This window comes from Mauremys mutica, chromosome 20 (genome assembly GCF_020497125.1).
Source record: "Mauremys mutica isolate MM-2020 ecotype Southern chromosome 20, ASM2049712v1, whole genome shotgun sequence".
NCBI lineage: Eukaryota > Metazoa > Chordata > Testudines > Geoemydidae > Mauremys > Mauremys mutica.
The window spans coordinates 13,541,766-13,566,485 of record NC_059091.1 but is presented as its reverse complement, the minus strand read 5'-3'; the positions used below and the strand labels follow the sequence as shown (position 1 = coordinate 13,566,485).

The 24,720-nt window shown below is 45.4% G+C and overlaps 1 protein-coding gene across 2 annotated transcripts in view; it reads left to right on the top strand.

Moving 5' to 3' along the window:
- LOC123353860 (gametocyte-specific factor 1-like) overlaps positions 1-22,131 on the top strand; it is a 28,828-nt gene extending 6,697 nt beyond the window's left edge. The window contains exons 3-8 of one of the 2 annotated variants that reach the window (XM_044995290.1): positions 4,177-4,277; positions 5,710-5,836; positions 7,152-7,235; positions 7,694-7,757; positions 12,501-12,595; positions 21,737-22,131. In XM_044995290.1, the coding sequence (XP_044851225.1) occupies positions 4,177-4,277; positions 5,710-5,836; positions 7,152-7,235; positions 7,694-7,757; positions 12,501-12,595; positions 21,737-21,750 (485 nt within the window). In that variant the 3' untranslated portion in view covers positions 21,751-22,131. Of the gene's footprint in view, positions 1-4,176; positions 4,278-5,709; positions 5,837-7,151; positions 7,236-7,693; positions 7,758-12,500; positions 12,608-21,736 lie in introns of both variants that reach the window. The other variant, XM_044995289.1, reaches the window with a different exon arrangement.
- Positions 22,132-24,720: the final 2,589 nt, after the last annotated feature.

Genomic DNA, 24,720 nt, shown 5'->3' with positions numbered 1-24,720 from the left:
TCATAATTTACTTTATTACCAGTGGCTGGCTCCAAAACATGGTTAATATCCTGTTAGTTCTAGGGCTGTCAAACGATTAAACAGGTTAATCACACGATTAAACAGTAAGAGAATACTATTTATTTAAATATATGTGGATGTTTTCTACATTTTTAAATACATTGATTTCAATTACAACACAGAATACAAAGTGTACAGTGCTCACTTATATTTATTTTTTATTACAAGTGTTTGTACTGTAAAAAAAATAGTATTTTTCAGTTCATGTAATATAAATAATATAGTGCAATCTCTTTATCATGAAAGTTGAACTTACAAATGTAGAATTATGGACCAAAAAAATTGCCTCCTAAAACAATGTAAAACTTTAGAGCCTACACGTACAGTCAGTCTTACTTCTTGTTCAGCCAATTGCTAAGATAAACAAGTTTGTTTACATTTGCAGGAGATAATGCTGCCCACTTCTTGTTTACAAGGTCACCTGGGATGAGAACAGGCGTTCACATGGCACTGTTGTAGCCAGCGTCGCAAGATACTTAAGTGCCAGATGCGCTAAAGCAGGGATAGGCAACCTATGGTACGTGTGCCGAAGGTGGCACGTGAGCTGATTTTCAGTGGCACTCACACGGCCTGGGTCTTGGCCATTGGTCTGGGAGGCTCTGCATTTTAATTTAATTTTAAATGAAGCTTCTTAAACATTTTAAAAACATCATTTACTTTACATACAACAATAGTTTAGTTCTATATTATAGACTTATAGAAAGAGACCTTCTAAAAACATTAAAATGTATTACTGGCACGCAAAACCTTAAATTAGAGTGAATAAATGAAGACTCGGCACACCACTTCTGAAAGGTTCTGACCCTTGCGCTAAAGATTCATATGTCCCTTCAACCACCATTCCAGAGGACATGTGTCCATGCTGACGACAAGTTCTGCTCAATAACGATCTAAGGCAGTGTGGCCCAACGCATGTTACTTTCATAATCTGAGTCAGATGCCACCAGCAGAAGGTTGAATTTCTTTTTTGGTGGTTTGGGTTCTGTAGTTTACACATTGGAGTATTGTTCTTTTAAGACTTCTGAAAACATGCTCCACACCTCATCCCTCTCAGATTTTCAAAGGCACTTCAGATTCTTAAATCTTGGGTTGAGTGCTGTAGCTATCTTTAGAAATCTCACATTTGTACATTCTTTGCATTTTGTCAAATCTGCAGTTAAAAATTGTCCTTAAAATGAACAACATGTGTTGGGTCATCATCTGAGACTGCTAGAACGTGAAATATATGGCAAAATGTGGGTAAAACAGAGAAGGAAACCTACAATTCTCCCCCAAAGAATTCAGTCTCAAATTATTTCATGTGTTGTTTTTTTAACAAGTGTCGTCAGCATGGAAGCATGACCTCTGAAATGTGGCTGAAGCATGAAGGGGCATATGAATGTTTAGCATATCTGGCATGTAAATACCTTGCGGTGCTGGCTACAAATGTGCCATACAAACTCCTGTTCTGAGTTTCAGGTGACATTGTAAATGAGAAATGAGCAGCAGTATCTCCCATAAATGTAAACAAACTTGTTTTTCTTAGCGATTGGCTGAACAAGAAGTAAGACTCAGTGGATTTGTGGGCTCTAAAGTTTTGTTTTGTTTTTGAGTGCAGTTATGTAACACATCTACATTTGTAAGTTGCATTTTCACAATAAAGAGATTGTACCACACTACTTGTATGAGGTGAATTGAAAAATACTATTTATCATTTTTATAGTGCAAATATTTGTAATAAAAACAAGAGTGAGCACTGTATCTTTTGTATTCTGTGTCGTAATTGAAATCAATATATTTGAAAATGTAGAAAACATCCAAAAATATTTTATACTTCAGTTGGTATACTGTTGTGTAACAGTGCAATGATTAAAACTGCGAGTAATCGTGATTAATTTTTTAATTGTGATTTTATTTAATCACATGAGTTAATTGTGATTAATATACAGTCCTAGTTAGTACCATGGTCGGGTAAGGGAGCTGCCCTCTTCAGAGGCCTAGCCTGGCATATGGCGCTGGTTTGATGCATTGGGGATGACTCTCCTTGGCCCTCTCCCCCCCCCCCCCCACACACAGAGTAATTCATGGGTACACAGGCTTGGTGCTCGGGAACCATTGGATGAAGTTCAGGGCTTGTCTACACTACCTCTTAAGTCGATATAATTTATGTCAGTCACAGATGTGAAAAAGCCACCCCCCTGATCAACGCATCACCTGAGCTGTCCACACCAGCCCTAAGTCAGTGGGGGACACTCTCCTGCTGTCATAGCTTCCGTCTCTTGCTGAGGTGGAGTAATTATGCTGATGGGAGAGGGCTCTCCAGTCAGCATAGTGCGTTTTCACCAGACTCACTAGAGCAGTGCAGTAGTGTAGACTAGCCATCAGACAGGACCCTCTTGTAGTGTGACCACCCCTCGGGGCGCACGCTCACTAGGACAAACCGCCTGGGCTTCAGCTCCTCCTGGGTCTGACCTCTGAGCGTTCAGCATCCCTGTTTCACGCCATAAGCTTCCTGCAGCAAGTCCACCTGAATAGAACACCTGGGGAAACCTTGCATGCCCCCCTAAGGGGCCATGCACCCCCGACGGTGTAAAACAGAAGGGTTTATTAGTCGTCTGAAACAAATCATAGAGCAGAATCTTGTTAGCACAGAAAGCAGGAAGTTAAAGCAAAGTCCATCTTAAGGCGACCCAGAGCCCTGGGTTCTCCCGCTCAGTCCCAAACCAGGAGACTGACCAGCTTTCAGCAGCTCACTCTCAGTCACACCCAGTTGCCCCTCCTCCATCCTGTATGCTGTTGCCCAGGCAAACTGGTCACCTGGCCTCCACCTCTTTGTTCTCTAATTCCTCCGACTGGCTCTTGCAGAGAATGGGCCTCAGGATACAGAATGTCCAACCATTGGCTGGGCCCAGGTAGCTAGATGGCACTTGTACCTTCCCTCTTGGGGTATCTGCAAAGCTCTCACACCCTTATCCCACCGCCTAGATACTTGTGCAACACATAGGGGAAACTGAGGTGCACACAGTATTCATACAAACATTGACAATTCACACTTTGTCAAAAGTAGCCATTTGTCCTAGTGACCTGTGTCAGTCTTTCTCAGTGGCCTGTCCCTCTGGTCTCTCTGACACTGTTTAGAAAGGCTGCAAGCTGGTCCCTGGTATCAAAAAAATTTAAAAACACTGGTTTATGTAATCAATCTGGCCCTTCCCCTTACTTCCAGCTCTCTAGAGAACATCCCACAGTCTGTTGTCCCTTGTTCCTTTGTGTGCATGCCCTCTGTACACTGATACAAATGTGGGTAAATAGCATGGAAGGTGTGAGGGGAGACACATTTGTAGTGGCAGGAAAGCTGCTGCACGAACACAAACTGAATCCTGAAGAAGAGATCTGTGTATGCTTGAAAGCTTGTCTCTCTCACTATTGGAAGTTGGTCCTCACCTACCTTGTCCCTTCTATGTAACTTTTAAGTGATTAAGGTGACTCGTGCCTCTCTGAGTTCTAGTGTGGACTAGGAGGGAACATTTTCAAAAAGTGCCTGTGACTTAGGCCCTCGCTATATTCAGTGTGTGTTGGGCTCTTAAGCACCTGCCAACCTCTGCACTTTATAGGGCCAAGTGCTCTGTAGTGCAAATTGCAGCCTTAACTCCAGCCATGTTTGTTTTAGTTTGATTTTTTTTTCTTACTCTAGCAGAGATGGCCTTTGAGCATTGAAGATAAATGCAAAAGGATTTACTTCAGAATGCCATGCTTCTGCTGACCCTTAGCATGTCACTGCTATACAGCTAGCTAATTTGGTAGCTTCAAGGGTTTTTATAGTAATGTGTGTATTTCCAGCTCACTGTTCTGCATAAGTGTACTCATTGATATGTACTGGCCACTCTGCACTACTGACTACACTTTCCTCATTTTTAATTGAATATTCCATTCACCAAAAGTCCAAAGTGAATTTGGTTGGGTGTACACAATGAGTGCCAACGTAGCAATTTTAAATTTTTGTCTAGGCTATTAAAAATTCATGGCTTAACCCCATTAGAGGAAAGCTCCAGTACCTAGTATGTTTCCACACTTGTTAATTGTGTTGATGATGTTCTTAGATCTTGTTTGGCAGAATGTTTTCTTGTCTTTTTATTCCAGTTGATGCTTTGGATCCAGAGAAGTTAATACAATGTCCATATGATCGCTATCATCAAATCCGAGCCTGTCGGTTTCCCTATCATCTTATAAAGTGCAGGAAGGTAGGACAGGATGTTAAGGTCTCTAATGCACTTGGGAAATCATATTTTTGTAAATGCCAATGCATGGTGAGCTCAGTATGCTTTGTTGCCTTTTGCTAGAAGGATGCATTCACTTGCTATTAGACTGGAAGAAGCCATCTTTATTTCATATTTATATCTCTGTCATCCATTTACCACTTAGTAAAAGCATCCAGTTCATATTTAGTAATGCACTTCAGATCAGTGCATTTGCCCTGAAGAAAGGTGATATAGGTTCTTCAGAATACCTAAGTTAGTGATGGGGATCGTATTCTCTTCCAGCAGTTCACTCATGGGACCCAGGTATTTGCTTCCCACTTTAGGGCATGGAGCAGATGCAACCAGTGTTATATGGATGCCTTCTGGCTGGCCAAAGCAAAAATGATCTGATGTTGCAGCTAATTCTTTAGCAGCTGCACTGCTCTGATTGCAAAGTAAACCATCTTTTTTTTTTTATATTGCTAATAACTCTATTCAATGTACATCGGTCTGAAACTTTTTATCTCTTTTCAGTCTTCTATTCTGGGCTAGAATGCTATATATTTAACAGGAGAAGCTGCTCCTTTCTTTTGTCCTCTCAGTCAGTAGCTTATTTTAATCCCTCCAGTGCTAGTGTATATTAGTTGTACTGATAGGAGCACACTTATACAGGTATAACTGCATCCACATGTTAAGATGAAGTACGGTATAACTGTATTGGTTAGGAATTACACCCCTAGCCAGCATAGCTATAGTAATATAAAAACTGTGCAGAGCAGGCCTGAGCAGTGTGTGTTCTTCCTCTCTGTTGCCTTGCTCTTTTCTAAGGGTAAAGGCTCTTCATTCAGTGGGGGATAGTAGGGCTCTTCTGTGTCCACACTAGTTTACCTATACTGGCAGAATGCCCCCAATATAGATGTGGCCTCAGCTGGAACATTGAGTAACTTCCTTCCTGTTTCAGGAGAGTTAAATTTACTGCAAAGACTTAAGCTCTAGTGCAGGCAGGAACTTGTTCTCTAGTTTGTTGCTTACTTAATTTAAAAATAAAGTGGCTGAATTATTTAGGGTTTCAAGGCACTTACTCCCCATGTAGGCTTTTTAGGGCAATTTCATCTGTGCATCGAACCATGCCAGTGATGACACTACAACGGTTTCACTGTGTTTGTTCTGGGGCTGATCTTCAATGAGAGAAATTCAGGGTGGTGTTTAAATGTAAAAATGAACAACCATAGCATGTATCATAAAGGATGCATATGCTTCACTGTTTCTACACTGCATTTGTGCTCAGGACCTGAACTAAGTTTTGGCTTTCCTTGTTTAAATGTTTTCAACCTATTTCAGGATGCAGATTGCACAAACCCTTCACTAGTGACTAGAAAATACAAGGGCTAGGATGAATTCAGTGAGATAGCACGTACTTTTTCTGTTTCTCTAGAACCACCCTGATATTGCACAGCAGCTAGCCACATGCCCCTTTAATGCCCGCCATCAGGTTCCCAGAGCTGAGCTCAGACGTCATATATCAAGCTGTGATGACAAAAGCTGCATTGAGCAAGACATTGGTGAGAAAATATTAGACTCCTTTGGCTCTGTAAAGTCACTTCTGGAACTCTTGGGCTAACAGCGTTCTAACTTAATTTTTGCTGTTAAAGATTGTTTTAATACTCTATTATTCCATAAGCAGCCCTTTACCTATAGTGCTGTGTGATACAGAAGCAGCAGGAGCCCTGGGAGACTTGAGTTTCATTCATTCTGTGTCCATGCAAATTCTCCTAAGCATCTGAGAGGCAATTGGCTTGCATTACATGTGTTATCTGCCAGAGATTTTAGCGTTAAAATGGGAACTGTACATTGTGCCCTAAACTGTGTGTGCTGAAATGAGATCTAGCTGGTAATCTGGACCGCTTAGAGCGGAAAGATAGTGGCCATGAGAGAGGTGGGTCTCCAATGCAGATCTGACCTGATAGTGACCAAAAATCTTCATAATCTGTCTAGTGGCATATGTGAAATAAATTGGTCTCAGTCCAGTTCTTAATGGACAAGTGTCCAGATCATAACAATCCTCACTTCTGTGACTGGGCCAGGAAGGCTGAGTAACTTTCCCAATTGAAGGTGGGTTCTTCCAGTTCAGAGTGGGGCAAATTGGGGAGGGGACTATGGGGAAGCTTTCCTACCACTGCCCATGCTGTCGGCTCTGATGAGGAGTTCACTGTCCAGGTCTGTCACCCCAGCACCTAAATCACTTGGTTATGTGGGTCGTGTTCCAATGTCTCCCCCCACTGATGTCTATGTGGCTATCACTACACTGGAAAACGTACCTGTTCTCTGGCAAAAGTAGAGTTGTACTGAAGCTAGCAATGATGTGCATGTTCATGTAGACAGGGCTTGGAGCATGATAGTAGTGAAAAAACCCTGAGCAGATTTTTGTGGCATAACAATAGAAACACACATGAACCCTCTCCCAATGCGTATGTTGGAGCAGCTGCACCATTGCTGAAAAACGTGTGCAGAATTGTTTAGCTTTAGAAAAGGCTTGAAACAGGGATTGGCAAATGGGGGGCTGCAAGCACCCTGCCAAACATTCTGTGTTGTAGCAAACTTTCAGAGTTGGGCAATGTATAGCCTCTTAAGGTATGGCCCACCAAAGGGGTCTCATGGATTTTGTATCCCTTTGCTACCTTCAAGGTGCCCATCCCTGGCCTAAAGAGTTTTTTGCTGCTAAGACTAGGGGAGTACTGATCAGCTTCCAGCGTATGCTGCTCCTCTCCAAAGCCTAGAGCTGTTCTGCAGCTAGGTCAAAAAATGATTAATGTCCCTAAAATAGGATTGTATTTTATCCAAAAAGATTTTCTCACTAAGAATTTTCTTTGCTTTAAGTGAGTCAGTCGAATAACTGCCACAGAGAGATGAACACTGTCAGCATGTGGCAGCCGTCCCCATGTGACGAAGACTGGGATAAAGGTGAGGAGGTTGATGACACAAGGTGGCTGTCAGCCCCTGCTATTCCCTTCTTCTTGCCCCCAAAGAAGTTACATGGACTAAGAGAGAGGTTCCATAGATCCTTCTGCACAGATCATGTGTTGGGACACCCAGTTATACTGTCCCTGAACAAATTAAGTTCTCCTGCTTCACAGGATCTACCACATGCCTGCTATTCTCTACAAAACATCTGTTGTTTTCCATGTAGTCTGTTGCACCATCTGTGCTTCGATGAAAATGGAAATTGATGATGATCTTTACACTTTATATTTCTCAATTAAATGCCTGCTTTGCTGTCACTTATGCCAAGTCTTAGCTCAATTCTCATTCCATTTTGTAAACCTAGCAGCGTCTCTGCCATATTTCTCATTTTGTGTTGCTATGACGCTTGCAGAAGTTACTCAGTACTGAGCCACAATGATGTCTGTTTCCTTTGGCAGAGCTACAGGAGCAATCAGATTCTGTGTTCGTTTGGGGCACGTTCAATAGTGGCATAAACAACAGGTAACAAAAGGTGTATTTCTTGTGACAGTGCTTTTCATAGATGATGTGCTTTCAAACTACTTGTAACTCATGCTGCTGTGTTGATGGGCAGATGCAATTTACTTTGGGGTGTTGGTGGGGGAGTTCCCACTGGTACGAATCAACATTCCTATGCCTCTTGGTCAGTGTTTCCTGTCTCCTTTTAGTTGCAGATCCATAGGAGAGTATAAGAACATACTATTGCTACCAGATAATGGTTACTCCTCTAGTTCTACTGTAGTACTATTAGTGCTGATGGTCCTGGATTCAATCCCCACTGGTTATATATTTATTGGGGGGTTATTAAACACTAAACTGTTATGCTGGGCATGATAGAAATGCAGACTGATGTCAGCTCTTAGGCAATTTAGGCTTAAACTTCTGACACTAATCTAATCTCTCATGACCTGCTGCAAGTAACTTTTAACAGGCAGGAGATTTTTGCAGGCAGTTAAAGCCCTGAGTCAGAAATAATTTTATTTTTGAAGTGTAATCACAATGCAGGTTTGGAAAATAAAGCATAATGTGTCTGGTCATTATCAGGGGTGAGACAGAACAACCAAATCATTGTACTATGCCTTACCTGTCTAATCAAAGGTCATCAACGTACGACTTTCTACAGCCTGTAACAGTGACACAGAATTGAAGGACTGAAAGGAACCTCGGGAGGTCATCTAGTCCAGGCCCCGGTGCAGTGGCAGGACTAAATATTATCTAGACAAGTGCTTTTCAAACCGTGGGTTGTGGCCCAGAAGTGGGTCACGGAACAGAAGGCACTGGGTTGCGGTGGCTCTGGTCAGCACTGCTGACTGGGCTGTTAAAAGTCCTGTCGGCGGTGCTGCCCAGCTAAAGCAGGCTAGTCCCTACATGTTCCGACACTGTGCTGCACCGTCGAAGTGGCCAGCAGCAGGTCCGTCTCCTAGGTGGCGGGGTTGGGGGAGAACCACGGGGCTGCATGTGCTGCCCCTGCCCTGAGCACCAGCTCTGCACTGGGAGCTGGTGGGGGGCAGTGCCTGTGGGCGACAGCCACGCGGAGTCACTTGCACGCCTCTGCCTAGGAGCTGGACCTGCTGCTGGCTGCTTCTGGGGCGCAGCGTGGTCCGTGGTGCCAGGGCAGGCAGGAAGCCTTCCTCTTCACCCCTGCTGCGCCACTGACCGGGAGCTGTCCGAGGTAACCCCGTGCCCCGCCCCAGCACTGAGCCCCCCAAACCCAGAGCTCCCTCTTGCACCCCATATCCCTGGCCCCAGCCCAGAGCCTTGACCCCCCCTTCTGCACCCCAACCCCTTGCCCTAGCCCAGAGCCCCCTCCCACACCCTGAATCCCTCATTCCTGGCCCTACCCCACAGCCCTTACCCCCATATCCCAACTCTCTGCCCCAGCCCTGAGCCCCTCCCAGACCCCTCATCCCCAGCTCTCTTGGATCAATTAGGTCACCAGAAAAAAAGTTTGAAAATCACTGATCCAGACCATCCCTCACAGCTGTCTGTCTAACCTGCTCTTAAAAATCTCCAGTGATGGAGATTCCACAACCTTCCTAGGCAATTTATTCCAGTGCTTAACCAGCCTGACAGGAAGTTTTTCCTAATGTCCAACCTAAACCATGCTGAAATTTAAACCCATTGTTTCTTGTCCTATTCTCAGAGGTTAAAGAGAAGAATTTTTCTCCTTTTTCCTCGTAACAACCTTTTATCTACTTGAAAACTGTTATCATGTCCCTTCTCAGTCTTCTCTTCTCCAGACTGAAAAAAAAAATGGCCTTGTTTAATCTTCCCTCATAGGTCATGTTTCTAGACCTTGAATCATGTTTGTTGCTCTTCTCTGGACTTTTTTCAATTTTTCCACATCTTTCCTGAAATGTGGCCCCCAGAATTGGACACAATACCCCTGCTCTACTCCATGCTGATTAAATGTCAACTGAAGAATTACTTCTCGGATCTTGCTTACAACACTCCTGCTAATGCATCTCAAAATGATGTTGAGTCATATTTAGCTTGTGATCCACTATGACCCCCAGATCTTGTTCTTCAGTGCTCCATCCTGGGCAATCATTTCCCATTTTGTATGTGTGCAACTGATAGTGGAGTACAGGTCTGTGTCATCTTACGCTGGGGTTACGTTCCGCGGTCAGCGCGTAAAGTGAAAACCGCGTATAGTCAAAATTACATTGAGTTGAATGGCAGGCGGAATCGCCCGCACTACAGGAACAGTATTTAAATTAGTTTTCTCTTTTTTTGCCAGCCGCGTAAAGCTGAATTTGCGCATGTTAAATGCACGTAAGATGCGACAGACCTGTACTCTGGATTTGTCCTTATTGAATTTCATCCTGTGATTGGTTCCCCCCGGGGTGCCACCTGGAACTGGGGTTTCACTGAGCCCTGTGACTCACCAGCCTGGGCTCCCTCTTAGCACTGTGCTGCTGTGACAAGCTATAGACCGCTCCCACCAGCATTCACACAGGCAGGGACACACCCAGCTGCAGGTTCATGCAGGCTTTGGACAGCCACTGCATGAACAAACAGTAGAGAGGCTACAGCCAAAATAACCCCCGGCCTGGGACCCCAGAGTTGTACCATCCTGCTCTGATCAAAACATCGACCAGTATGAATTTATTACCCAGTTTTCCACTCTCTCAATGTGGAGAGGACCATGCATACTTGTGTTAAGCAGGCTGAGATTTTTCCCAAGACACTTTGGTCACAGGCACATGGGTTTAGATAAAATCTATCTTCTCTAGTTAATAAACTTGTTTTTTGCTTTGTGATTATAAGTGATAGAACACAGACCAAAGCGGATTACCTAGTAAATAAACAGAATCGCAAACTAAGCCTAAAATTCTAGAAAGATTGGATATGAATTAGCAAATTCTCACCCTGGCTGACAATATAAGCAGGCTTGCAGATTCTTAAGGGACAAGCTGCATTTGTTTTGCAGCTTGGGATCTCGTACCCCGTTCCAAGACTTTTTCTTTTCAGAGCTTCTGTCTGTTGAGTTGTAGGGGAGTGAAGAACAGCTGATGATGTCACTCTCTGCCTTATATAGCTTTTTCATATGGCAGGAACTCTGTTTCAAACTTGGTTTCCAGACCAGTTTGTGAAAAAATTCAGGTACCCAAAATGGAGTCCAGAGACATGTGATCTGGTCACACGCCCTTGCAAAATCGTAGCAGCCATAACTTACAGGCTGGCCTTCCATGAAGGCTAAGCTATTCCACAACCCGTTGTCTTTGTTGATGAGCCAGTAGCCTTCTTTGGCTTTTTCATTGTTGTATCTGAAAGACTGGCTGTGGGTGTTTTCTAGAGTAAGCCCATTTGAAATATAGATACCTAGTCAATATTCATAACTTCAGATACAAAAACAATACATGCATACAAATAGGATAATTGTATTCAGCAAATCATAATTTTCCCAATGACTCCTTACATGACCCATCTTGTACAAAATGCTTCATAATTATGCCATGATCATATCCTAATAATATTACTATGATGAATATGGAGTGTAGTGTCGCACATCCTATTTACTTCAGACCATTTATCCAGTTTGTCCAGATAACTTTGAATTTTAATCCTATTCTCCAAGGCATTTTCAACCCCTTGCAGCTTGGTATCGTCTGCAAACTTTATAAATGTGCTCTATGCCATTATCTAAATCACTGATGAAGATATTGAACAGAACTGGACCCAGAACTGATGCCTGTGGGACCCCACTCAATATGCCCTTCCAGCTTGACTATGAACCATCTACTCTGTGTGAACAGTTTTCCAACCAGTTATTCACCCACCTTATAGTAGCTCAATCTAGGTTGTATTTCCCTAGTTTGTTTACGAGGAGGTCATGCAAGTCAGAATCAAAAGCCTTATTAAACTTAAGATGCACCACATCTACCACTCCCCTCCCCCATCCACAAGGCTTGTTATCCTGTCAAAGAAAGCTATTAGGTTGGTTTGACACGATTTGTTCTTCGCAAATCCATGCTGACTGTTACTTATCGCCTTATTTTCTAGGATTCTGCAATTTGATTGCTTAATTGTTTTCTCCATTATCTTTCCAGGTACTGATGTTAAACTGACTCGTCTGTAATTCCCCAGATTGTCCTTATTCCCTTTTTTCTAGATTGGCACTATATTTGCCCCTTTTCTAGTCCTCTGGAATCCCTCCTGTCTTCCATGACTTTTCAAAGATAATTGTGTATGGCTCAGATTTCTCCTCAGTCAGCACCTTGTGTATTTTAGGATGTATTTCATCAGGCCCTCCCGACTTGAAGACATTCAACTTGTCTAAGTAATTTTTAACTTTTTCTTTCCCTGTTTTAGCCTCTGATCCTACCTCATTTACACTGGCATTCACTGTTCGACATCTGCATGAAGTCTGCGTATATAGAGACGACTAGGGCATGTGTGCTGAGATGCCATTTACAGTTGAGGGCAGAATATTTATAATCAAGCTTTAACTCTGATTTTTCTTGCTGTCTTTGGCTTATTTATTTCTTGTTTGGATAACTGATTAATTGGGGATTTTAGTCAAAAAGTAAATGGCATCACCATATTCTACACTTTTGTCTAGCCTTTGCGAGGAGAAGTAACTGTTCTGATTGCATGAAGGTTTGTTTAAATTAACATACTCTGTCTTCTTCAATGTTAGAAAAATACTCAAATATTTATAGTAAAAGATACTTGGCTAGAAGAAGTACACGTGTAGGATAATTCTTATTTGATCTCTTTCAGCCCTGGGTCCAGCGTAGTGATGGAACCAAAGAATAACCTAATGCCAGGCATGAGAGCACCCAGGTCCTTGCCATATAGCCTATCCTGGAAAAGCAGTAAGTGCAAAGGCAGGTGGTCTCCCCATTCTGTAAGCTGGGGCTTACATGTTAGCTCAAAGTGGAACGGGATAACTTTTCTCTGTATTTGTATTCCGTGTGTCAGCATTCTCCTACATAAACTGAAATGCTCTTATTCCCACCATCAGCAAGTGGAGATGGAGAGCTCTGTAACACAGTCCTCCCTAGAAGCAGGTGCATTTCTGTGGTGGGTGGAGTATCCTCTGTGTCCAGGTTTTATTTCACTGTAGGTGGCATTGTGGCAAAGGTTGTCTGGCTCCATGTGTTGCCCCCATTACTATGGCCTTTGACATCTAAATGTCAGATTATTATTCACTGCTATTGGTTGAACAAAAGTCGAGGCTTACAAACAGGTCTGAGTTTGGCACAGTGGAGCTCAACACAGTTGTAGTTCTTCAGGTGTAGCTGCTACGGGAGTCAGTGGAAGCTGTACACGTGTGTAGCAGCTGTAGCGTTTGGTTTGGTTTTGCAAAACCTGATTAAAATCCCATAGCTAGGGTGTGTCTGTCCAAGGAAACCTACCAGTATTACTTCCAAGGGGATGTAACCTAAACTGAAAAGGCCTTTGTTATTTGGAATAGGTGTTCACATAGGAAGCCACCCGCATAGTGGTGTAGTAATGTGTACTCCTGAGGGAATTCTGCGCTAAAAAATTAAACATTCTGCACACAATATTTTAAAAATCTGCATATTTTATTTATCAAAATAACACAATATAATCACACCAGTTTCAGTTATTTTGGTCATTTAATACAAAATACCTGTCAGCCAGCAAAAAAGATTCCCCCAGGAGTAGAGTCAAAGAAACTCCTCCAACAGCCCAGTTCCTGTTTCTCTGTTACGCTTTTGTTGGGCACCTGTCTGAGTGTGTCACACGTGTCAGCTGGACACATCTTGGGAGAAATCTCTGCTCTTCCAGTCTGACACCACACCCCAGCATCCAGCTGTGGGGCACCCCCCTAGCCCAGACATCTGCACACCCCGCCCCCAGCACATTTTCCAAAAGTGGCGCCTTTCCAGCCAGCACTGGACTCCGGAGCCGGGTTTTGTGTGTGGCCGCCGGCTGGCTCTCAGCTCTGCACTGCCTTCCCGCATCCCCAGCCGGGCTTGCTCCGAGGCTGCCGGCGACAGCGGCTGGTTGCCTGGCTTCCCGGGGATGAGGAGGAGGAGGAGGAGGCTCCTGCCTGCCCACCCGCAGCTGCCCCGCTCGCTAAGCTGAGCCCCGCTTGGCACATGCCGCCCAGGCAGGGGTGGGCTCTGCCGGGAGGGGAAGGGGCGGCAGCACGGTGGGAGGGGGCTGAGAAGCAGCAGCCCCGTTGGCCCCTGGCAGCCCCATGCAGAGCGAGGCGGCCACGCGGTGGGTAAGGTGGTTCTGAAGCACAGCTGGTGCCGATGGAGGAGGTGGCGAAGGAAAGAAAAAGGCGGGCGGGGGTGTTTCTCGTGGTTTCTCTTCAGTGGCGTCTTTTCTCTGCGAGCAGCGGCAGCCCGGGGAATGACTCTGCTGCAGCTGAGAGGCCGCTCTGCTCCGGGGGGTGCGCGGAGACGCCGGCCACTGCTGTCTCTGTGTGCTGAAGTCGCTCCAGCGGAGCAGGGAGGTGAAGGGCTGAGGGAGTGGCAGGACCAGGAGGCAAAGGAGAGACTTTGGGTTATTGCCCCCCTTCCCGTGCTTAACCCCCTCCCCTCTTTCTTTCTCTCTCTCTCTCTCTGTGAATTATCACTAATTCAAAATAGTAGTGTGCAAGTGGACTGGATAATGGTAATAGCATAATCTCTTGTTGTAACATTCTAAACCCTACTACCTGATTTTTATATTAAACACTTACTATACATCATACAATAAATCTGACAGAAACAAAACCTAGGAAAACTTTATTCTTTCTGTGTCTTATTTAAAGTTTTCCAGTAATCTCCTCTTGCTTCAGAATGCCTCATGCGTCACCCACACTGTTTGCAATAGGATTCAGCCTGTGGCTTGGCTGCTGACTCTTCACTGCTTCCTGAAGAGCTGGGAGCTCAATATTAATCTCAGACAGATACTATATCCAGAAGCACAACTCTTGTATATGGGGAGAGAGGGGGGAATTATTGACCTTGTGCATATGTAATGGTGTTTGGTGTTTGTAAGACAAGGGTTAATAATCACACTTCCAAATTGCAGTGAACTGTGGAGAAGTTCCTGTTTGGTGTGTGAGATGTTACTTATACCTAGATGCACTCCCCTTCCCCACCCCCAGCCCTATGCATACTGGTTTGGGAATATCACTGCTGTAGTGTCAACTTTTAGAGAGCTTCACATGCACCACTTCTAGTATTACGGTCAGTTAAAACAACCTACAGTACATTGGGACACTAATACTCTATTACAGTGTTTGCATTAGCATATTAAAAGCAATAACACTTAACAGACCAGTGTATCCAGGACATAACTAGCACACTTCCCCCATGGATACCTAGTAGTTGCACTGTTATCTCCCATAGCTACTTACATTACAGCTTTTTTTGTTAAAACTAAATTGGGAAGAAAGACGATTGACTCAGAACTTGTTTACTGGTTACTTTATTGCTAAAGGGTGTAGTGGGGTATAGGCTTGGAGGGAGGAAGGTTTCTATGATGTAGGCAAGATCAGGTGTTTTATCCAAAACCAAAAATGAATGGTGCTGTTCTTGGTGGCTGGCTGACCTTGAATTATTGTCAAAAGTTAGAGGATGGACGCCTCTCCTTCCTCACAGTTTGGTTGAGGATTCCATTGATAAGGGGATTGGCCTCAAATACCTGGTTGGACTCTTCCATGGTATAGTTTTCATCTTGGGTGGCCCGGTCCTAATTATATTAAAGCATGTACTTTAGTCTTTGTAATTATCTGTTATAACTCGGTAGCTTTTTATGAAGGCAGGAGTAAAATAAAAGTAGCTGCAATAGTTCCACAGTTAACTCAAACTGAAAATTTACATAATTTAAATCAGACTCCTAATCTTAATTTTTGCTTAATAAATAAGTCCATAAGAAAACTCTGTTGAGAAACTGCTACAGTTTACTTGAGAGTGCACTTCTCCTATATAGGTCATAAGGATCCTATCTGGCTGAATACTGGCTGTTCTTTCTTTCTTTGATCTGCAGAGCGACTGATGCTTTTCAGATATTGGTTGTGGGTACAGGAGGGTTTCATTGCATCTTATCTCTTGGCCCCAGCTACTGCTCTCCCTTCTTGTTGCATTGATAGTGGGTGGGTGTGTCTCACCTTTTTTTTTTTTTTTTTAAATCATATATGCTAGGGCCAGTCATGGCCTCTTCTGTCCTGATGTCAGTGTAGACGCAGGCAGTGCAAAATGTACTAAAGTCATATAGTATCTCAAATGCAAAGCTGCATTTCACTGATCTGAGGTTTGAAGAACAATGTGGAACTAGCTATTTTATGAGATGTCTAGATTTCATTCCTGTAATAACAGAACTGGTGATAGGAAAGCAGGAAGAAGTGGGGTTTTTTTGGGGGGGGGGTAGGTACACAGCTTAAATTGGTTAAAAACCCTAACTTTCAGGACTCAGTGTTTCAAAAATGTTAGACTGCCAACCTGTGTCGTAGAGATGTCTTTTGTTTAAAAAAAAACCAAACCCATGAATAAAGCTACTTTAGGGGAAATTACTGCTTTGTCCAACCCCGAAGAGCTATGAGATCTTTGCTCACCAATTCTCATTCTTGTATTTGTCATGCCTTTTTGGTGACTTTAGTATTACAATCTATTATAAATAAAGTGCATTTCATTGATTCATTTAAAATGAAATTAGCACCTGGAAAAAATGTCTCAGGTTTAAAAAAAATACCGGCCAGTTATAAACTACTGTATTGTCATTTACATTCTAGAATCTAAAGCAGGGGTCTCAAACATGCGGCCCGCGGAGCTCTTCCCTGCGGCCCGCGGAGCTCCCCAGGGCTGCCCAGAGGGGGGGGCAAAGGGGGCAATTTGCCCCGGGCTCCGCAGGGGCCCCCAAGAGAAAAGCAGAGGCTCCCGCCTCCGCCCCTCTCCTGGAGCCTCGGCGCATAGAGCGCCGAGTCTCCGTCCGAGCGCCTGAGCCCCGCCCCGATCCGAGCCGCGTGGGGAGGGGGCGGGGCTGGGAGCTCTGGGCTGAGCGCTGCGCTCGGCGTGGAGCTCCCAGCCCCGCCCCCTCACCACGCGGCTCTGAGCGGGACGAAGCTCAGGCCTCGCCGGAGACGCGCTCGGGTAAGGGGGGGGGAAGCGGGAGCCGCCGGGCCCGGGCCGGGGCCTGGGTGGGAAGCAGGACCCGCCGGGGCCAGGGCCGGGCCGTGGTGGTGGGGGGGGAAGGGAAGCGAGACCCGCCGGGGCCGGGCCGGGCCGGGGGGGGGGGAAGCGGGACCGGCCGGGGCCGGGGTGGGAAGCGGGACCGGCCAGGGTGGGGAAAAGAGGGACCCGCCGCCGCCGAAGCGCAGCCCGGTCTTCGGCGGTGGGGGGCCCCTTCTGTTCCGGGACCCGCCGCCTAAGTGCCCCGCCGCCAAGCCACCAAACAGCTGTTGGTGGCGCTTAGCACTTTCCAGGAGGGAGGGGGGAGGAGCGGGGAGCCGCGCGCTTAGGGGAGGAGGTGGAGAAGAGACAGGGCAGGGGCGGGGCCTCATGGAAGGGGTGGATTGGGGGTGGGGCCAGGGGCAGCAAGGGGGCGTGTCAGTGATGCGGCCCTCGGGCCAATGCACTAGTCCTCATGCGGCCCTCGGGGTCATTTGAGTTTGAGACCCCTGATCTAAAGAATATCTAAGTATAGTCTGTGCAAATACTTCTGTTGCCTGGATCATTCTTGTGTTTTTATTTTAAGTACAAAATAAATATGTATAATGAATTTAAAAGTATGTAATTAGTAATTTGATATGTCGGGTGGTGCCTTTTTTTAATGTATTCGCTCCCCCTGATGTTAGAACCTGGCTACGCCACTGAGAGGGAGAAACAGCCTGATGCTGGGTCCCAGGCTTGTACAGAGTTTCCTGCATGCCACTTCCTTCCTTCAGGACATGCTGGGAACTGCACCTGCATGGAACAGTCCAGCTCCCCGTCCCCCTGGCAGTGTCATGTATTTGCAAGTTGGAGAGCCAGGCTCTGGTTGGTGCTGCAGAGCTGCTGGCTAATTCTGCCGGCAGGGGGTGGGGAATGAATTTCTGCATTGTGTTGTGGCTCAAAATTCCTCCTGGAGTAAATGTTGGAAAATGTCCCCTATATACAAGCCTGGGTCTGTGCACAGCAGTGTCTATGGATGAGTCTATTGTCATTGTTGGGGAGTGTAGGCTCAAGACCCCCATCCCTGATGTGCTGAAATGGCTGTTACCCCTCCCAGAGTCTGACCCTGGGCTTCAGCTCCATGTCTTACTGTGAATGGCCTATCTCAGCCCTTTGCTGCATGGCTGTCCTGCTTTCCTGTCAGCTACACATCATGCCAGTGGAGGGGATGGGGGTCTCTGAAACTGATGTCCGGTTGTGGGAACTGGAAAAGGTTCAGAAAAGAGAAGCAAAAATGATCAAGGGTCTGGAATGGCTTCCATACAAGGAGAGATTAAAAGGATGACTAAGGTGGTTACGATAGAGGCCTATAAAATCATGACTGTTGTAGAAAAAGTGAATAGAGAAGCATTATTTACCGTTTCACACAATACAAAAACCAGGGGGTCACCTGATAAAACGAATAGGCAGCAGGTTCATACAAACAGGAGGAGGTACTTTTTCACACAGTGCACAACTAACCTGTGGAACTCATTGACTTTGGGTGTTGTGGTGACCAAAAGTGTAACTGGGTTTAAGCAAGAATTGGATACGTTCATGGAGGATAGATCCATCAATAGCTATTAGCCAAGATGTTACCCCCCTGCTTTAGGTGACTCTAAACCTGTGACTGCTAGAAGCTGGGCCTGGAAGAGAGGGGTGCATCACTCCATAATTGCTCTGTTCTGTTTATTCCCCATGAAGCTCTGGTAGGGGCCACCAATGGAGACAGGATACTGGGCGATATGGAACTTGATCTGACCTAATATGGCAGCTCTTATGTTCTTATGAACTCTGCCACATATGACTCTTCACAAGGTTTTGTTCTTTTAAAAACTGATTCAGTTGCCCAGTGTCCTAATAGCCCGATCCCCAAAGCATGGAGTTCAGGGTAACTATTATTAAACAGCCTCACTGTATTCCATGCCATTTGGATCTTATGGAGGGAGTTTCATGTACTCGCCCCGTACTTACTTGAAAATCTTTTACCCCTTAGCAACAAGCCCTAACTGGAAGGAAGTGTGACCCACTGAGCGTTTGTCTTGGTCCCCTTGTCAAACTGTAGCTGTGACGTCCTGGCCATAAAGCTGTCCTGTTCTGGGGATGCCTGAGGCTTCAAAGGAATTCTCTGGCAATATCTTGCTCTCTTTCAAATGGCCATTAGTTTAAACATTAGGGGGGATTATGGTCTTTTACTTCTGAGTATCTGACAGAGTTTCTGTGATGTGGGCATCTGTTTCCAGTGTGAGCCCCACCAGCTACAGAGACCATCTCCTTGATCTTGCGCAAGTTACTTAAGCTCTCTGTGCCTCAGTTTCCCCATCTATAGAATGGAGGGATAGTAATACTTATCCTGCAAGCTAAGTATTACTAGCTATCTGAGAAGATCAACATGTAACTTATGAAGCATCCTCAGATGAAAGGTGATGGAGAAGCACAAAATAGCATTATTAGGGTTTATGCTTTGAGTAGGAATTGGCCAGCTTTAAAAAAAGCAGGCCTCCACTTTGCAGGAGATCCCCATTGAAGTACACCCGTTACTTGATACCAGCTGTAAATTGCCAGGCAAAAGCATGAATGAACTGAGGATGCAGCATCGTGAGCGCAGTTATTTGCAGTGCAAAATACACTCCACATAAATGAGGGCTTGGTGTGAAGCTTATTTCTGTAGTTTTCGCACCCTTTATTTTTATCACTGTATTTTGAGCTAGCAGATCAGGATTCATGTAACTGTAACTCTGAAGTGTTGAGTGATGAATACGTTTCAAAAGCATAATGTCTAACAGTCTGGTTGTAATACTCTCATTTAAGAAAAATCTAAAAATCATAATACATTATGCTATGGGGGAGGGGAGCTGAGAGAGATGTGATTAATTCCCAAGAAATGTGGTTTCCCCAGCTGTTAGGCCTGCAAATTCATGGTGATATTATTTATATTGTTGTTACAACCAGGTTCTCATGGTGCTAAGGGCTGTACAAACAGAACAAAAAGACAGTCCCTTCCCCAAAGAGCTTAGAATCCGAGTAAGAATCTGAAAGTCACGCTGGCTTGTGAATTGCCAAGAATTAGAAATTCTGCACCTGGAACTCAGTTTGACTAATCTGGCTATACACAAGCCAGCTCTCACTCTCAGCTGTGCTGGCTTTGCAGTGCTAACAGAAGTAGTTTGGTCAGTAAAGTAAGCAGAAAGATAACAAACAAATGCACCTAAGTAGCAGGTCAGAATAAAGGGAACTGTCTAATATCCTAGATTTTTCAAGCCAGTGCTATACTTTAAAAATGTCCCATTAAGTGGATGTACTTAGAGCAGCAGTGAAGTTTGCATTTTGCCTTCAAAACACTCCTCTTTTGGACTCCTTTTTAACCAAACCTGTTGGGTATAACCAGATGCTTAATCACCTCCCACATTTAAACAGCCAGCCAGCCCAGGATCTTGTACCAATTTCACAATAAAACCTGTTTGGTGCATGTGTCTAGGGAGTAGAGGATGCATTGTTGGCAGTCCTCTGCTCTTTTTTTTTTAATGCAGAGGTGCATGGATGGGAAATTGGTACTTGGAAAAACAATGGCTCATCAGCTTTTGCTACAGTCATCACTATGGGCTGGCTGGCTGTTTTATGGAATAATAGACCATTTTCAGATGCTGGAAGGTAGGTATCCTGCTACATGTGAACTCTCCACCTGGAATCATTGGACAGGTACTGGAACATTTCACAGAAAAAACCTGCAATTGGTCTTGTCACTGTATGGGCAGGCCACCATGGGACTGTGCGCACCTGTATCTGATTAGATTTTCTAGTACATTAATCTTGTGAGATGAGGTTTTCTGAGAAGGATACTTGAGGGGAAGGGGGAATGGCTTAGCTCAATGCCTGAAGGTCACAGCATTGATAAACACACACTGGAGATGAATTCAGAGGTGTCTGTGTACATTGGATTGGTTGAGGGTGAGTTAAAGCAGAAGGACTTATTCCAAGTGTGCGGTAACCACCCTTAACGTGCCCAAATAGAGCAGCTGGTCATAGAAAGCTTTAGCCAGCTTTCTAGCCAAGGTGTGGTGAGGATCCAGTCTAGCAGGGCTTCCCAGAGACCTATAGAATGTACCTGTGCTTCATATTTGATCTTTCCTAATGAATCATTGCACTACGGGCTGATGCACGGGATCAGCCTTGTTCTGCTGGGTAAAGTCACAGCAGTAAGGACGGTTGCTTGGTTTTGATTCCACTGAAGGTGTTGGAGCTCCAGCCAGACAGGCTGGGTCTATTTGGGGAAGGAACTAATGCTGAGCTCACTCGGGTTGGGCACTAGTCCTGCCCTTGCATGAGCACAGCCAGAGGGGCGGGAATAACAGCAGCACCACCATACAGTGGGACTTTGTATGGAGCAGTGAGACATCTGCTTCCCCCAGTTAAGGAAGCTTTTCCTGCATGTTGCTTGTAAACAGAACAGTTTGTCTAAAGTGGAGAATAAATTCCCTCCTTCTCTGTGTATATAAAAGAGCCCCCAGGCCTCCAGCCCCATCCCCCTGCTCCCTAGTGTGCTGACCAAGGAGCAAAACACTCGCTCCTCTGTGCTAGTTCAGGTGTTGCTTGTGCTCTTGTGGTGGCAGCACGAGGAGCGCTGCTTCGTTGCCCTGGTGAGACCGCAAACTGCCTGGTTCTGAGCACGAGTGCGGAAGAACAGTCCAAGTGTCTCAAAGTTTCAACACAGTGATTGACTTGGCGGTGGGGGATGGGGGTGGTGGTAGCTTGTGCACCTACATTGAGTCCGAAGCAGCTTGTCTGATGCTTACAACTGGGGGATGATGTTAGAGCTGCTGCTATTGATTATCTACAATGTCTTGCTTTTTAATCTAATTGCAGGAGCTGGTAACTGAAGACCAGAGAAGAGAAGAAGCTGCTATTGAATGCTCATCATCTGTTTCCTTTAGAAATGTGAGGTGCTGGTTAAGAGACTCAGATAAACTCCCTCTGTGTTGGCTAAGCACTCGCAGCCCTAACCTTCCTGCAGAACTGTCCTTCACATATCTGGCTGCTGTCCTGAAATCATCCCGACCAAGGTAATTGGACAGAATGCTGTTAACCCTTGATACCAGAGATTCTCAAAAACTAACTCCATACACGCTGGTGCCAAGGAGCTAGCAGAGTTCAAACGGTCTGAATCCGAATGCTCTACAAGTTACCTCCTGTAGGGTGTTTGCATTAATCATTACTGGACTCCTGCATGTCTTTGCATTAAAATGTGTTGTGGCTGTTTACCCCTGCATGGTACTGATGGTGCATTTCTCTCATAGGGATTGCAGTGCCAGGTCAGGCCATTGGTCCATGTGGGCCCCCTCACACTGGGGGTAAGCTCTCAAAGTGGTACGGCTCTCCCTGATGAGGAGTTAGGCATCTGAATGTTTGGGTCCCTCTAAGTTTCCCTCTAGAGACCTTGAATGTGTACTAGTCCTCGGGTGTCCCAGGGTCAGATCAGCCACAGCTCTAAGGCTGCCTGTTGTGCCCATCCACCTAGATGTGAAAAGGAGCTGCCATTCAGACTGTAGATGGTGTATGGGGGAGTCGAAGCAAAAAGCCTTTTAAACAAAATATTCTCATTGCTGTTTTGATTAGGCCTAAAAGTTCATCTGTAAGGGAGCTGGGATGGGGGATTCAGGAAGGTTAGGGTGGCAAGTGCTTAGCCAACACAGAGGGAGTTTAGTCTGAGTCTCTTGAAATGGTGCCTTATCAATAAAACAGTTGCACTGGGCCCTAACACCGCACCTCATACATGGTGCCCAGTGCATGCTGCTGTTTGAGCACCTCTGGCCTGGCACCCCTCTCTAGTCTCGCTCAGACTCTCTTGTGCAGTGGGGCCTTTTATACTCAGTGGTGTTTAGTTTTGAGCAGGAGTGTGTGTAGGTGTCCTTGTGCTTCATGGGGAAGGTGAGGGAATGTTAATTTCTATAAGGACTGGGGTGTCAGGAGTATTATGCATGCTGGAATGTCCCCCCGGTCCAGCACCTCGTGTCAGGTGAGCTGGATAACATTAAAGCATGAGAATATCCAGCCAGATCCTGGTCCATAGCTCTGTCCCATCTGTGTCTGTCCAGCAGAGCAAAGGGGACAGAGGGCAGCCAGGGATTTCCCTGACATCAAGCTGGCATAACGGGTTTCATGCTACCTGCCCCCTTCTCCTGGGGCAAAGGAGTGCAGGAGTGGGCCTCCCTAAAGCATGGTACACTCCAACCATTCTTGGCCCAAAGAGCAGTCTCAGGAGAACTGCTGTAGTCAGCATAGTTTCAAGTAGTCCTTAGGCTGCATTAATTACGCTAGAAGATATTTCCGTCCCCGGCTGGCTCCAGCATCGGCGTGTCAGCCAGACATAGGATCTGGCCCATCACATTCTAGTCAAATCTGCCTTGTCCTGTTCCCCTCCACTGCACAAAAGAGATTTGATATTCTGAGTAAAGAGCAAAGGCCCCTCCTCACTCTTCGCCTAGCATCACTACTTGATCCTGCACAGGAAGGATAATCCTGCGCTTGACATCCGCTTGTCACCATGGAAACACATATAGGGAGTGAAGTGTGTTTGGTCAGAAAGCAAGTGTAGCAAAATCCCCTTTTGCCACCCTGCCATTCTGACAAGAAATAAAAATGTGCTCTAGTTAGTGAGCTCTTCCTGCACCCATTGCTGCATCCACGAGATACTCTCTTGGTAGGGATTTCGGTGTTCCACGCCTGGCATTGTGGTTTAGTAGGTCCCACTTGCAAACCCGATGAGAGAAATGTCTGAAAACTTGTGATAATGGGTCAGTAGCACCTTCCCCTCTATTAGCATCAGCTCTGTTATAAAACTTGTTGGGTAGTTGTTTTTTTTTAAGTCTTTGCAACTTGAAAGTATTTCTCTTGAGGGCAGAGTTAAATAGTCAACTTCTTAGCAGCAAAGCAAACTATACATCTTTAATTTGGCCATTAAAACTAGTCTGTGAAAATCCCAGTGCATGCAGAATAACGCTCCCTAACAATTGTATGTAGTGGCAGCATGTCTCTAACCTCCACGCTCCAGATTGGCACAGTCTATAACACCTCTAAAGAATGCATTCTGCAGTGTCCTGTTAGGGCAGCATGTTCTCCTCCAGAGGGCAGATGTCATGGGACTGCTTTTAGGCTAACTATTCTGATGCATTGCCTCAAAGACTTGTGGAGGCAGGAAGGTGCACAGACCTCAGACACTGAGCGTGCCCATCAGCACCAGGGCAGGAATTGAAACAGCATTGAAAGAGCTACCTCTGGGATCACCCAAAGAGCTTGGTGTTGGCCTTCAGGCTTGTCTACAGTGGGAAAGTTATTGAAATAGCTGTTCCGGATGAACTCCCTGTGTGGACTTTTACTGCTGAGTAAGAGAACCCTTTTCTAATTTAGTTTAAAGATTAATCCACATCCAAAGTGGATTAAGCTAAATGAGAACAAGGCACTCGTATTCTAGAACAGAACGTCTACACAGGGTCTTAAACAGATGTAGCTATTCTGGGGAAACTTCCATGTGCAGAGACCCTGACTGCTCCAGGTGATGCTAGTGGGAGGCACTGGCTTCAGTGGAGCAGTTAGGCCAAAGCTGCATGTGTCTCAAACTCCCGCTCTCTAGTGTTAAAGGGCAAGGAAATTCTCAGTTGGGTTTAGGGCAGAGTACCCCGTCCCCCCACTATGTGATCATGGAAATAATCCCCTGTTGTCAGTCAGTGCTGTGTCTTGTCCCAGCCTGTCACCTGCAGCACTCCTACTGACAAGCTCTGACCTTACCCTGCCTGCCCCACCTTCTGCCCTTTCATCTTAGTAGGGTGTTAGCAACATGTACTTGTGACCTT